The sequence below is a fragment of the Callorhinus ursinus genome, unplaced genomic scaffold (genome assembly GCF_003265705.2).
Source record: "Callorhinus ursinus isolate GAN/ISIS: 27379988/994484 unplaced genomic scaffold, GSC_fseal_2.0 scaffold33, whole genome shotgun sequence".
Classification (NCBI taxonomy): Eukaryota; Metazoa; Chordata; class Mammalia; order Carnivora; family Otariidae; genus Callorhinus; species Callorhinus ursinus.
This window is the reverse complement of record NW_027397095.1, coordinates 11,074,885-11,087,760: the sequence shown is the minus strand read 5'-3', so window position 1 is coordinate 11,087,760 and position 12,876 is coordinate 11,074,885. Positions and strand designations below refer to the sequence as shown.

General features: G+C 41.8%; 1 protein-coding gene and 1 long non-coding RNA gene across 7 annotated transcripts in view; one reads left to right on the top strand and one right to left on the bottom strand.

Moving 5' to 3' along the window:
• LOC141370373 (uncharacterized) overlaps positions 1-12,876 on the bottom strand; it is a 213,686-nt gene that overhangs the window by 43,798 nt on the left and 157,012 nt on the right. The window lies entirely within an intron of this gene.
• GRIA3 (glutamate ionotropic receptor AMPA type subunit 3) overlaps positions 1-12,876 on the top strand; it is a 280,967-nt gene that overhangs the window by 184,570 nt on the left and 83,521 nt on the right. For all 6 annotated transcript variants that reach the window (XR_012374364.1, XM_073879199.1, XM_073879198.1 and 3 more), the window contains 4 exons: positions 1,693-1,860; positions 6,707-6,811; positions 8,551-8,658; positions 10,059-10,265. Coding sequence is in view for 5 of the 6 variants with exons in the window: in XM_073879199.1 (XP_073735300.1) it covers positions 1,693-1,860; positions 6,707-6,811; positions 8,551-8,658; positions 10,059-10,265 (588 nt within the window). In the remaining variant the exon portion in view is untranslated. The remainder of the gene's footprint in view (positions 1-1,692; positions 1,861-6,706; positions 6,812-8,550; positions 8,659-10,058; positions 10,266-12,876) is intronic.

The window sequence follows — 12,876 nt, the reverse complement described above, 5'->3', positions numbered from 1 at the left end:
AAGAAATTCATTTATGCAATATTTTAAGAAGTACCTACCAAGTGTCAGGCACTGTGTCTTAGGCACCAAAAAAAAAAAAAATGGACAAGGGTAAAAGGATGAAAAGTATACTACAGAGTAGTTTATGTTTGCTCAGAAGTTGTAGAGGTTGTACAAAAGAGAAGGAAAACAATCTTAGCTCTGGATTATTCATTGATAACTCATGGTATGTATAAAGTTCTCAGAACTTGCTGAGAAGAGGGGTTTGTAAGTAAAACCCTTTAAATAGCTTAAGAAAATGGAATCTATAAATAGATGGTTACAACTTTCAGATTGCTTTTGCTTAGTATTAGTCATGGAAACTCACTCTATAGCAATCAGACAAAAAGCCCATTTTAAAAAATGTTAATATTTTTGATTAGGAAATAAAATTGTCTGGAGATTACAATCCTGATGGTTAATTTATTCTATATTTTATGAATGTTTCCTTTTGGGGCTTTTTTTTTTTACATGCTCACACATTGGTAAGTAGGAGCTGAAAAAGTAGAAATTAAATAGCTCTTTTGGCATGGCTTGGAATCGCAGACTATTCATGCAGTCAGCTGGAAAAGAGATCATCACCATGTTGGCTTTATGTAGTGCTAGGATGGACAGACACAAAGATTTTTTTTTTCCACGAGAGAACATATGCCCCCTGTTATAGTCACACTTGAAGATTTGTTCCTCAAAGAAAAGTAACATGAGGAAAGTCAGAAAAGTAAATTGATAGTCGTAGAAATGACAATGTATTCTATTCCTCTTGGTCGTATTTGGACATACTATAGAGAGAAAACTCCCCCTAGGACATTTTGCTTCATTAAAAAAAAATCAATAGAATTTTATATCCTCCCAGTATTTGTCACCCCTGGAAAACAGGGGCCAGCTTATTTTAATCAGACTTTGTTGATTCATTTAATAAAAAGGCCTCTACCCCGTCAAATCACAGATAATCAAATTCCTTGTATTAAGTGACTGGCCTCATCCCTAGTAGAGCATATCAGTATATCCAAGGAGTAGAAACTAAGTGTTCTTGCCTCAAAGAGGCAGCATCATGAAGTATTGCCTGTGAATTGTCACTGTTATCAGATATAAAACTCAATAACAATTGTAATTTTCTACAATCGAGAACCAGCTTTGGTTTTCTGCTCCCCCCAAGAAACAAAAACTGATTTATTGCTGGCCAGAGGTCCTAGTTCGCCAGAAACATGGTCCAGACAGAAATGATTAATGTTTCCCTCCAAATTAATTTCAAGCTGTCTAACTTAGCTATTTCCATTTTCCCCTAAGTAAACACCGGACTTGAATTTTCTATTACAAACAGCAATAACCAATCTACATATGCCATCCTTTAGCCTCATACATATTTCTTTCTCTATAAAGGACCTGGCCTTTTAGTAGTCACTCACTCAAGACAAAACACAGTACGGAGAGCAAGAGAGAGACTCCCTTGAGCCATTTGATCTTAATAATCTTAACATGTGGACACACGAGGGAAGAAAGATCATTCTAGAATGAATCAAAGTCGGGCTTGCCCAGAGAGATCTCTTGATTCAAATAATTAAGAGGGTGACTTTGTAGAACAAGAGGTGGAGATGAATGAGCATTATAAGGAGCAAGGCAGGTTTTGAGGGCATCATTTGTCATGATACCGTGTTTTCCATACATCCATTTCAGTATACATCTGCACTGACGCACGACGCAATACTGGTCATAGCAGAAGCTTTCCGTTATCTGAGGAGGCAGCGAGTGGATGTGTCCCGGAGAGGCAGTGCTGGAGACTGCTTAGCAAATCCCGCTGTGCCCTGGAGTCAAGGAATTGATATCGAGAGAGCTCTAAAAATGGTAAAGACCATGATGGCTTTTTGAGGTGGGGGCGGGGGCCTTATAACAACACACAAAAAGTGAGACCTTGGTCTGGAGAAGAGCCATCCAAAAAGGGAATAGGATCAGAGTCTAAGAATGTCAGAGTGTGCAGAAAAATGAGCATGGATATGTATTCATCAAAATCTAGAAATCCCAAACTAGAAGCTTCTAAGCTTCTTCCTTGATGCTTGAGAAATGGCCAATTGAGGACTAATGAATATTTAGTTCTGTGCCACACCGTGGGTGGTAAAGCAAACTCACTACCCTCAAGAATTATGGATTGAACATGTAAACAGCTTCAAAAATTTTAAACTTTCCAGAGATATGGTGTTACTTTAGGGGGACTGGGATATTCTCTAGGAAGCTCCTAAGTTGAAGGTGGACATTACAGCAGCATCCTCTGGCTCATCAAACAGCTCTTGAGTTTGGATGGACTGTGGAAAGGAACCAGTGTGGTAGTAGTTCTGTTGCCAAAGAGAACCTTTCTGCATGCTATCTTCATGGGGAAAGGCAGAAACCTGCTATATTTCTAGGCCTCCTTAGGAAGCTTTTCCCCAATGCCCCAAAGAAAAAGCCTACAGAGAAGTACAAGGAATCAATAGACAGTCAAATGCGTCACTTGTTTTTAGTATTTACTGGTAGGGGATCATTTAAGGCTTCAGGTGGTATCCTTGGAGCAGATGTCACTCTTCACACCAGGAGTAGTATCGGTCGTTCATTGCAGCTTTCCCAGCAAGAGCACTTTCCTGAATATTTTGCTTTATGCCACATGTGCCTGCATGCATTAAAAATGAGCCTTGGAGAGTACAAGCCTCTCTTACTTCTACTTATCTAATTATCCCAATGTTTGGGACATCCAAAGAAACAAAGAGATAGGCAATGATAAGATAATTCTGTGCACAACCCAGCAACGAAGAACTTGTAATGGTCTCCTAATGTACATCATTTTGTGTAGTTGGCTCTCCTACTGCTGCCTTCAATTTGCCAAGTTGGAAGCATTCAATCAAAAGGGGTTAGTAGCCCCTGTGTCTCTCTCCAAGAAAGAGATATGACTCATTCTCCCATCATGTAGATTTTTATGTCATTGTGTCAGCTCCCTAACAAATGCCCTAAGTGTAGTTTTATGGAGGTAGCACTGCACAGTTTTGAAGAGCAGTTAATTAAATTCAACCTTCATAGCAGTTACAAGATTTGTACTGTCAGGTGAAACATAATGATGAGTGAAATACAAAACTCCCTCAGAGTAAATCAAAAAGAGTTTTCATCAACAAAACCTCAAGGGGCGAGTACCAGCATCTCCAACGGACTCCCCATTGATGACACAAACAACCACCTTCCCCAAATAGAAAACTGGCTGCCAGCGTAAAGGATAAGAAATGCATTTGGCTAGAAAAAAAGCAGATTGATCATACTATTGCACAAATAGTGTCTGCATGTCTAACTCACTGATAAACTCGAGTTAGAAGCCAGGTAAGTAACCTTCCTCCCAGGCCCCAAGGATCAAATGCACAACTGAAGGGATGCTTTACCAGTTTCTACAGGCCAACCTCTTCCTATTGCTCCAGAGAGGTTGGAAAGTATTGACCTTTCCCAGAAGCAGATGCTCCCTTTGTGCTAAATGCTCAGTAAAACTCCGCTGTTCAGAGGGACTACAAGGGAGGATGGTCTGGAGTACTAAAGGTTTTACTATATTAAAAGAAATCCCATTTTATTTGAGTTAATTAAAAGTGAGAATGCATGTGTAAAAGCATCCCTCACTGTGACAAGCACATAGTTGTTGCTCAATAAATCATTCTCTTCCTTCAAAGAAATCTGGCAAACAAAATCATTGCCTGATAGAGGCGCCTACAAGGCCTGTTTTAATGAATAAATAAGCACACCATTCATTCAGTAAATATTTATTGAGCACCAATGACTATGTATCAGGCTCGAAGTTGGTATGCAAACATGAAATAAGAGGAGGAGCACTCACACTTACATTGTTAATATACAAACAAGTGTTTTTAAAGACCTTAAAGCCACTTGAAAATTGGCTAATCCTCCTCCTCACAATCTACAATACAAATATCAGCCTGAGCCTGATTGACTGAAATATGTCACAATTCCAAGTCATCAAAACTTGTCCCTTTGTTCAGTAAACGTGTATTAAGCACCTGCTCTATTCCAGTCCCTGTACTAGTTGCTGAGAGTCCAGGAAAAGAATGTCTCTCATCTCAGATGTTCCCTGTCTAGTAAGGGAGATGAAAATACAGAGATGATTAAAATGGTATGGTAGTTAGGTTCTCCAGAGGCTGCTATGGGAACCCAGAGGAGAAGCACCAAATATAGATTGGGGCGGAGGGTGATTAAAGAAGGGATCCCAGATGGGATGGTGGGAAACGGTAACTGACATTCACTTCGGTGAAAATAGACTTCCCTCTGAGGGGTAGTCCAGTCCTACTTCTGCTCACCAAAAGTTTTAATCCTGGAGTCTCAAATCTCCTGGACATACCTAGACCGTTGTCCAGTTTCTCTACCATGTCCAAATATGCTAGATCTTGAGAAATATGTCATTCTTTAAAAAAAAAAAAAAAAACGCTGTATTTATTTGAGAGAGTGAGAGAGAGCACACTAGCGGGTGTTAGGGGCTCGGGCAGAGGGACAAACAGACTCCCTGCTGAGCAAGAGCCTGATGCGGGGCTCGATCCCAGGACCCTGGGATCGTGACCTGAGCCAAAGGCAGACACTTAACTGACTGAGTCACCCAGGGGCCCCCGAAATATGCCATTCTTAAAGAGACTGGAAGCTTTGCTGTTTTCAGTAAGGAAGGATTTCCTTAGTAAGTTCCTATGCCAGTGTCCCTGCCTGACCTACCTCCTCTCCTAGAACGCAATGCTCAGAGTAGAGTGTAAAGAATCCTTCATGCATCCCAGTGTGCACCAGGCAGGCTAAGTAATTTCTGTCTCAATAAATGACCTTTGCTTTAACTGGAAGTGTGACATCACCTTCTCTGCAAGCCTGAGCTGACAGTAGTGCTTCGGTTTGTTGGGTCAGTAGGACAGTCATCTTGTCCTCAGGAAGTCCCACTGGAGCCTTTCTCTTTCAACAGGAATTTCATTTTCCTGTTGGGGCTAAACAAGCCCCCGTCCCTCTCACAAGATGCTCCCCAATATTTGGCATCAATTTTCCCTCCTGCAGCTCAAGCCCATTACCACTTCTGACTTGCTTAGTAGCTTGTCACTTTCTATAAGTTTTAAATATTCTAATCCTTTCATCCTAGGAAAATGAGACAGACGTTTTTTCTCTGAAGCAAATTCCTTGACCCTTACTCACCAGATGAGTAATTCCAGTGACTTTTATTTATAAAGGGTCTTTCGTGCAGTGTCCCTGGACTGTAAAATAATTGGTAAGGAAATCTTTCCACCCGGCAGAGATAGCCTTTTATTAGTTCATAATACTGGGACCAGACCCAGGAAAAATTGTGGCCTACGTGAATCTGCAGTTGGCATCCCAAATCAGGGTCCAGGCTCTTCTAGTACCTCTGTCTTTCTTATCTAGTACTACACACCCCTGATTCCTTAGACTTACAAATTTCATCAGTGTGTGGTTTATTCCTCCAGGGCCTAGCTCACTGCTACCTGTTTGTAGCTGCGCATAAGTTAAATAAGAGGAAAACTTCGTCTTTGTTACTGTGACAGCTGGCAAATGTGGAACACTCTCAAGAAACAGAACCAAATTCATTGCAATCAACAATAATTTTATTATAGCTACCATGTATTGCAAAGCATACTATGTGCCAAGTGCTGTTCTAAACTCTACACGTGTATAATTCATTAAATCTTCCAACAACTCTGAGGGATAGGTGCTAGTGGGATTTCCCATTTTACAGATTGGGACACTGAAGTACAAAAGCATTAAGGAACATATAGAAGGTCATAGGGTTAGTAAGTGATGAAGCTAGAATGTGAATCCAGGAGCTCCAGAACCCATATTATTGAAACCAGTTTATGTGATATTGGGAGTGTTAAGACACAGACACATCCCTCACGGAACTCATAGTTTATAAGAAAGCATTATGCTAGTTAAGAATACCCTTCAGGGGGCACCTGGGTGGTTAGGTCGGTTAAGCATCTTCCTTCGGCTCAGGTCACGATCCCAGGGTCCTGGGATCGAGCCCCCGCATCAGGCTCCATGCTTGGTAGGGAGCCTGCTTCTCCCTCTGCCTCTGCCTGCCGCTTCCCTTGCTTGTGCTCTTGCTTTCTCTCTCTCTGTGTCAAATAAATAAATTATATCTTTAAAAAAAAAAAAAAGAATACCCTTCAAGCTGGGGCGCCTGGGTAGCTCAGTCAGTTAAGCGTCTGCCTTCAGCTCAGGTCATGATCCCAGGGTCCTGGGATTGAGCCCCACGTCAGGCTCCCTGCTTAGTGGAGTCTGCTTCTCCCTCTTCCTCTGCCCTTTCCCCTGCTTATGCTTTCTCTCTCTCTCTTTGTCTCAAATAAATAAATAAATCTTAAAAAAAAAAAAAAAGAATACCCTTCAGGCTATTCCCTTAAGAAGAGACTAATGGTAGAAATTTCAGGCCCTTGAAAAAGTGGTGGTGGGGCCTTCACTGTATCATATAGGTAACTGCCTATCACCCACGCAAAGCTTCACAACTAAAAGGCACACCTAGAAAACACTGGGGAGGAAATGAAGATCTGTATAGACTGATCTGGTGGATTTAGCTCAATGACTCAAGATAAAAGATCTCCACGATTCTAAGATCTGTCAGTAGACCTCATCTCAGAGACTTAGAAGGCAATAATGTGGTGCTATTTAAAATATTTACATTTTCCCTTTCTACTAGGTGCAAGTACAAGGAATGACTGGAAACATCCAATTTGACACTTACGGACGTAGGACAAATTACACCATCGATGTGTATGAGATGAAAGTCACTGGCTCTCGAAAAGTAAGTAACCAAACAGATGTCCAAAGAAAAAGTCTTTCAGAAGGCGACAGCACTCCAATGCAAGAAAACAGGTGTTAGGAAAGACACACAAAGCAAATTCCCACACGTTATTTTTGCCTTTCTGTTGGTGAACAGCGTAGACATGATATGGAGTTGCTTTGTGATCAAAGTGTTCCATCTACACATTTTGAAGGGAGCATTTCCCTCTGAGTCTGGTCCTATAAAAGTGATAAATTCAATAGTTATTAACAGCTTCCAACCATAGAGGGAAGGAACCACAAATTTTACAGTATGTTGTTACTTAAACAAGCTGCCAAGGTACATATGGTTTTAGTTTTAGCAAAAGAATCGGAAAGGACCAACTTACATTCCCACCAACAGTGTAAGAGGGTTCCCCTTTCTCCACAACCTCTCCAACATTTGTTGTTTCTTGCCTTGTCAATTTTTGCCATTCTAACTGGTGTAAGGCGATATTTCGATGTGGTTTTGATTTGAATTTCCCTGATGGCTAATGATGATGAACATTTGCCACTTTGGAAAACAGTGTGGAGGTGCCTCAAAAAATTAAAAATAGAACTACCCTATGACCCAGCAATGGCACTCCTGGGTATTTACCCCAAAGACACAGATGTAGTGAAAAGAAGGGCCATATGCACCCCAATGTTCGTAGCAGCAATGTCCACAATAGCCAAACTGTGGAAAGAGCCGAGATGCCCTTCAACAGATGGACGGATAAAGAAGATGTGGTCCATATAGACAATGGAATATTACTCAGCCATCAGAAAGGATGAATACCCAACTTTTACATCCACATGGATGGGACTGGAGGAGATTAGGCTAAGTGAAATAAGTCAAGCAGGGAAAGTCAATTATCATATGGTTTCACTCATTTGTGGAACATAAGGAATAACATGGAGGACATCCGGAGAAGGAAGGGAAAAACGAAGGAGAGAAATCGGAGGGAGAGATGAACCATGAGAGATTATGGATGCTGAGAAACAATTTGAGGGTGTTAGAGGGGAGGGGGTGGGGGGATGGGTTATCCCGGTGATGGGTATTAAGGAGGGCACGTACTGCATGGAGCACTGGGTGTTATATGAAAACAACGGATCGTGGATCACTACATCAAAAACTAATGATGTATTGTATGGTGACCAACATAACATAATAAAATAAAATTTAAAAAAAATAATCGGGAAGTAGGTATCTCTCCACCTTGCCCCTCACCCTCCAAAAGACACTGGACAAAGTACCCTTCTCTACAGCCAAATTGTATAATGACCACTTTGCTTCTCTCATACTAATAGTTAAGTTAGGCATGAAATGAGGATTTCATAGTCATGTGATAAAATCTCAGAATGTAAAATAGCCTGTGTCATTTCTAAGGACACTCCTTGGTTTCCCACCCTCACATTCCAGCCTTCCTATAGTTCAGAGCACAGCACTTTCCTGCTATAGGAGTTTAAAGGGGAAAAAAAGATTGACCATCCTACAGTGGGCTAAGTTATTTTACAAAATACCAGTAAAGGTGAGGTGGGGATGAGAACCCCCAGGATGAAGGTGTGTGTCTCAGGGTTGGGGTCCTGGTGGGGGTGGCAAGACAAAGGGAGACAGGACATCAATCCTTGGAAAGCTCCAGCAACTAAAAAGGAAGTGTTATTCCATGACAGCATTTGGATTTCTTGTGGTACCTTTTGAGTGAAAAACAGGCAACCAGGTCAAATGTCTGCTCTTTCTAGGCTGGCTACTGGAATGAGTATGAAAGATTTGTGCCTTTCTCAGATCAGCAAATCAGCAATGACAGCGCCTCCTCAGAGAACCGGACCATTGTAGTGACTACCATTCTGGTAAGTATGGAGAGAAGATGGGTGGGCTTTCTGTATAGCAAGACTTCTGCTTTCTGAAAAACATTATTCAGCCAGTAAAAAAGACTTCAAGTTCGAGCCGTGAAGACATCCAATAGGTCAGCTTAGGAACCTCTTGAAGTATCTTGCCATCATCATGAACAGAATGTCATTTTTTTAATTTATTTTATTTTATTATTTTTTTAGAATTTCATTTTTTAAGATTGTATTTATTTATTTATTTTAGAGAGAGAGCATGCATGTGAGTGAGCACAAGTGAGGGCAGGGGCAGGAGGGAGGGAGAGAATCTCAAGCAGACTCCATGCTGAGTGCAGAGCCCAACATGGGGCTGGATCCCAGGACCCCAAGACCATGACCTGAGCCGAAACCAAGAGTCAGATGCTCAACCCACTGAGCCATCCAGGCGCCCCCAGAATGTCATTTTTAAAAAGAAAAAGAATAGGAATTTGGGACAGTTCCACATATCATTCTCCTCTTTACCCCCCCCCACACACACACACACACTGTAGGACTGATGTTTCATTGTGGGGGAGACAGCATGATGTGAAAGAGAGTAGAGTAGGGTTCTCATATTAGGTCTACCACTAACCTGTGTTTAACTGTGCAAGTCACAACTTCTCTGAGCCTCAGGTTATGTTTCTTTTAATTTACGAAATGGGTATAATAAGGTCATAAGACCATTTCAAGACAAGATTCACCGTTCAAAGCTTTTCTGCGAAATTCAAAGCACAGTTGAAATGTGAGATAGTGTTCTCATTTAGTTTCAAAATGTTTTTCCAAAAGCTGGTATGTTCTTACTGGGTGAAGTACAAACCAGGGTGAAAAATGAGTATACCACTAGGTCTGAAGTTGTGAATAATTGGATGAAGATTCAACTGAAGTTTACCTTTCATTTAAACAGACATGTCAAATATGCTCTTTGTCCTGGGTACTGTACTAGACCCTGAGGATGTAAACACAAATAAGCCACAGACTTTGACCTCAAAAAGACCACAGTGCTTTTTGAGGGCTTGCCTGGGCTGGCTGTGGTAAATCCCGAGAAATTAAAGGCAGTTCACCTTCATGTAAGGGAAATACCTCTGTCCAGTTTGACTAAGACAAAGACTTTATAGGTGGAAACCCGGTCCTGCTTTCAAACCCTCAAAAAGAACGTAAATCCTTCTCTACATCTTTAAATCATCAGTTAAGGACTCCAAGGAATATATAGCCCAGCGAATAGTCAGTCGATTGGGTTCTTCTGCTTCTTAAGCAAACATATTTTAAAGGCTCTTTTCACACACCAAACCTCAACAGCTACACGGGGGAAAAACTTGATTATGGCATGTGTCATCTCTTAGAAAAATGTATGGGAGTAATCCTTCGATCTTCCTCTTGTCCCAAAGGAATCACCATATGTCATGTATAAGAAGAACCATGAGCAACTAGAAGGAAATGAGAGATATGAAGGCTATTGCGTCGACTTAGCCTATGAAATAGCCAAACATGTAAGGATCAAATACAAACTGTCCATTGTCGGCGACGGGAAATATGGCGCAAGGGATCCAGAGACAAAAATATGGAATGGCATGGTTGGGGAACTTGTCTACGGGGTAAGTTTTTTCAACTCTGTTTTCATTTACTTCTGTGCTTTCCACTTAACAAAGATAGATTTTATTTTCAAGTGTAGTACTTATCCAATTGTATAGTTTCTGTGTGGTCTGTAAAAAAAAAATTTTTTTTCTTCTCCAGTTGACTTTTGTAAAAGTAGGTTGTCGATAGCATCCTTTGGGCAACAGGATTATTTTGCCAAAAGCAAAGTAAGATTGGGGAACTTTATTTGGCAACATTAAACACAGCCTGCCCTCTGCTGAAAATCTGTTCCTGTGTCGGGCCGCAAAATCACCACCCACCTTGTTGCCTCAACAACTTCGCCTAAGCGACCCAGTCATCTTTGCTCGTTGTTCCCTCATTTCTAGGCAGTGACCATGTCCTATCCATGCTACTCTTCTGTCTTTCAAACCCAGACACATTCTTCATTCCCACCCTCATCATTTCAGTTAAGGTGCTTACCACTTATTGGTCATTTAACTGATTTCCCTGCCTCTACTCTTACCCTGACAAATCAGATCTCCACATCATTGTAATTTCCCACGCAAAAAATCAGGATAAAATTCAAACCCCTGAGCATGGCAAATAACGCGCTTCATCATCTGGCACCTGCCTACCTCTCTAATTTGTCTTGGACTCTTCCCCCTTCATACTTAGTGTTCCAGCTGCCAAGAAGTATGTGTCATTCCCCGAAGGTGCCCACCTGCCACTTAGGGCATCCCTGGAAGTACCTTTGCCCCTGTCCGTCAGCTAACCTTGCTTCGCAGTCCTCCAGAGCACAGGTGGCAGCATTTTCAGGAAGCCTTCCCTAATCCCATTTACCCACCTGTGGTCTGCTTAGGTGCCCCTGCTTTTTGCTTTCTTGTAGTACTTTTGAACCAGTATTATAATGATCTGTTTACAAGTTCAGCTGCCCCAAGTGGACTGTAAACTCCTTGAGCACAGAAGCCATATCTGATTTATTTCAATATCCCAGAGCACAGCACAGAATGGAGGTTCAACAAATAATTGTTGAATGAATTAATAAATGAACAGAATCGCTCTGCCAAGGGCTTGCCCATGGGTCAAGTACAGAAGAATTATACTGATAATTAGGGCTTTCAAAAGGGGTACAGCAGTATCTTCAGAGCTCTGCAGTGGCTTCACTTGAAAGGGTTTGGGCCCCTGATTGGGAATGTCAGATCTTGGGCCACCCAGTGAGGCCTATAGAGACAAGCAGAAGTGGGCATAAGAACGGCCCACTGGGTGAACCAGTCACTAGAAAATTCACCCAAGGGTAGGTGGTGGCAGCTGAGGGTTAGTTCTCTCTGCTTTTTATTTTCATCCCAGTGTCGTTAACATACAGCATTATACTAGTTTCAGGTGCACAACACAGTGATTCGACACCTCCGTACGTCACCCAGTGCTCATCAGGACAAGTGTGTTCGGCAGAGGTTTGCTTTCTGACAGATAAGGAGTACTCGCAATGACCAGTCCCGGTCTAGACAACAGGTTAAGGGAAGACTAAAATCTAGGGGGTGCATATACTGAGAAGAAGTTGGCAAGAAGCAAACATCCAAGTTATCTCTTGGACAGAGGTTCAGGATAAGGACTCTGGTGCTTGAGATGGGAAGCAGCCAGAATAAGGTGCAGCTCTCCCCTCAGAAGGACTGGGGTCACTAAGTAAGTTTTTGGAACAGGTCCTCAGGAACAAGCACAAAGGCAGAAGCTCATTTCTAAAAATAAGGGCACAGAAAATGAATTAAGGCTTAAACTGAGACTGGACCTCAAGTATCAAAACTAGGGCACTGTCCTCCAGTCAGACAAGCAGCAAGGCAATTTGAACCTTAGCCCCCAGCAGTGGAGCTAGAGCCAATTATCTCCCATCTTGGGTCAAGGTTGGCCCTGGGAACTGGGGTAGAGCTGAGCTGCAGATGAGATTCAAGTGAACTCCTTCATGAGAAAGAGAAGAACTTCTAATGCCAAGACACAGGGGGCTGGACGAGGGGCAGAGCACCTGTCATGCTTTCTAAGGACCCTGAGAAGGTCTGAACTATCTAGACACAGCTCTAACTTCTTTCTGAGTTGGTGATCAAGTCTTCTCTATCCTTCATCTCCCCAACACTCAGGCTCCAAGAGGTCCTGTCTTGCTCACAACTCTCCCCCGCCCTTGGCACATTATGTGGTCCATCGTAGATACTCACTTTTTGCTCTAACGAATGAATGCCTAGTATGCAGTAATGCCCAGCCAATGTTCATTAAATTTACCTCATGGTAGGAGGTAATCTTATATCTTACCATTATTTATTATTATTATCATTGCCATTATTATTTTATTTTTATTATTAGCTACCATTTGTTGCTTATTTCCTGGTTGCCGGACACTGTGCTAAGTGCTTTATAGGCATCATGTAACTCAATACTCACAACATACCTCCAAAGGAGGTGCCATCTTATTAACATTCTACAGATGAAAATACTGAAGCCTAGAGAGGTGGTCTTATGCCAAGACCAAACAGCCTGTAGTGACACGGTGATCTGAACCCAGTCTCTGACTATGAGGTCCATGTTCTTTTTTTTTTTTTTTTAAGATTTTATTTATTTATTTGAGAGAGAGCAAAAGCGATCACAGAG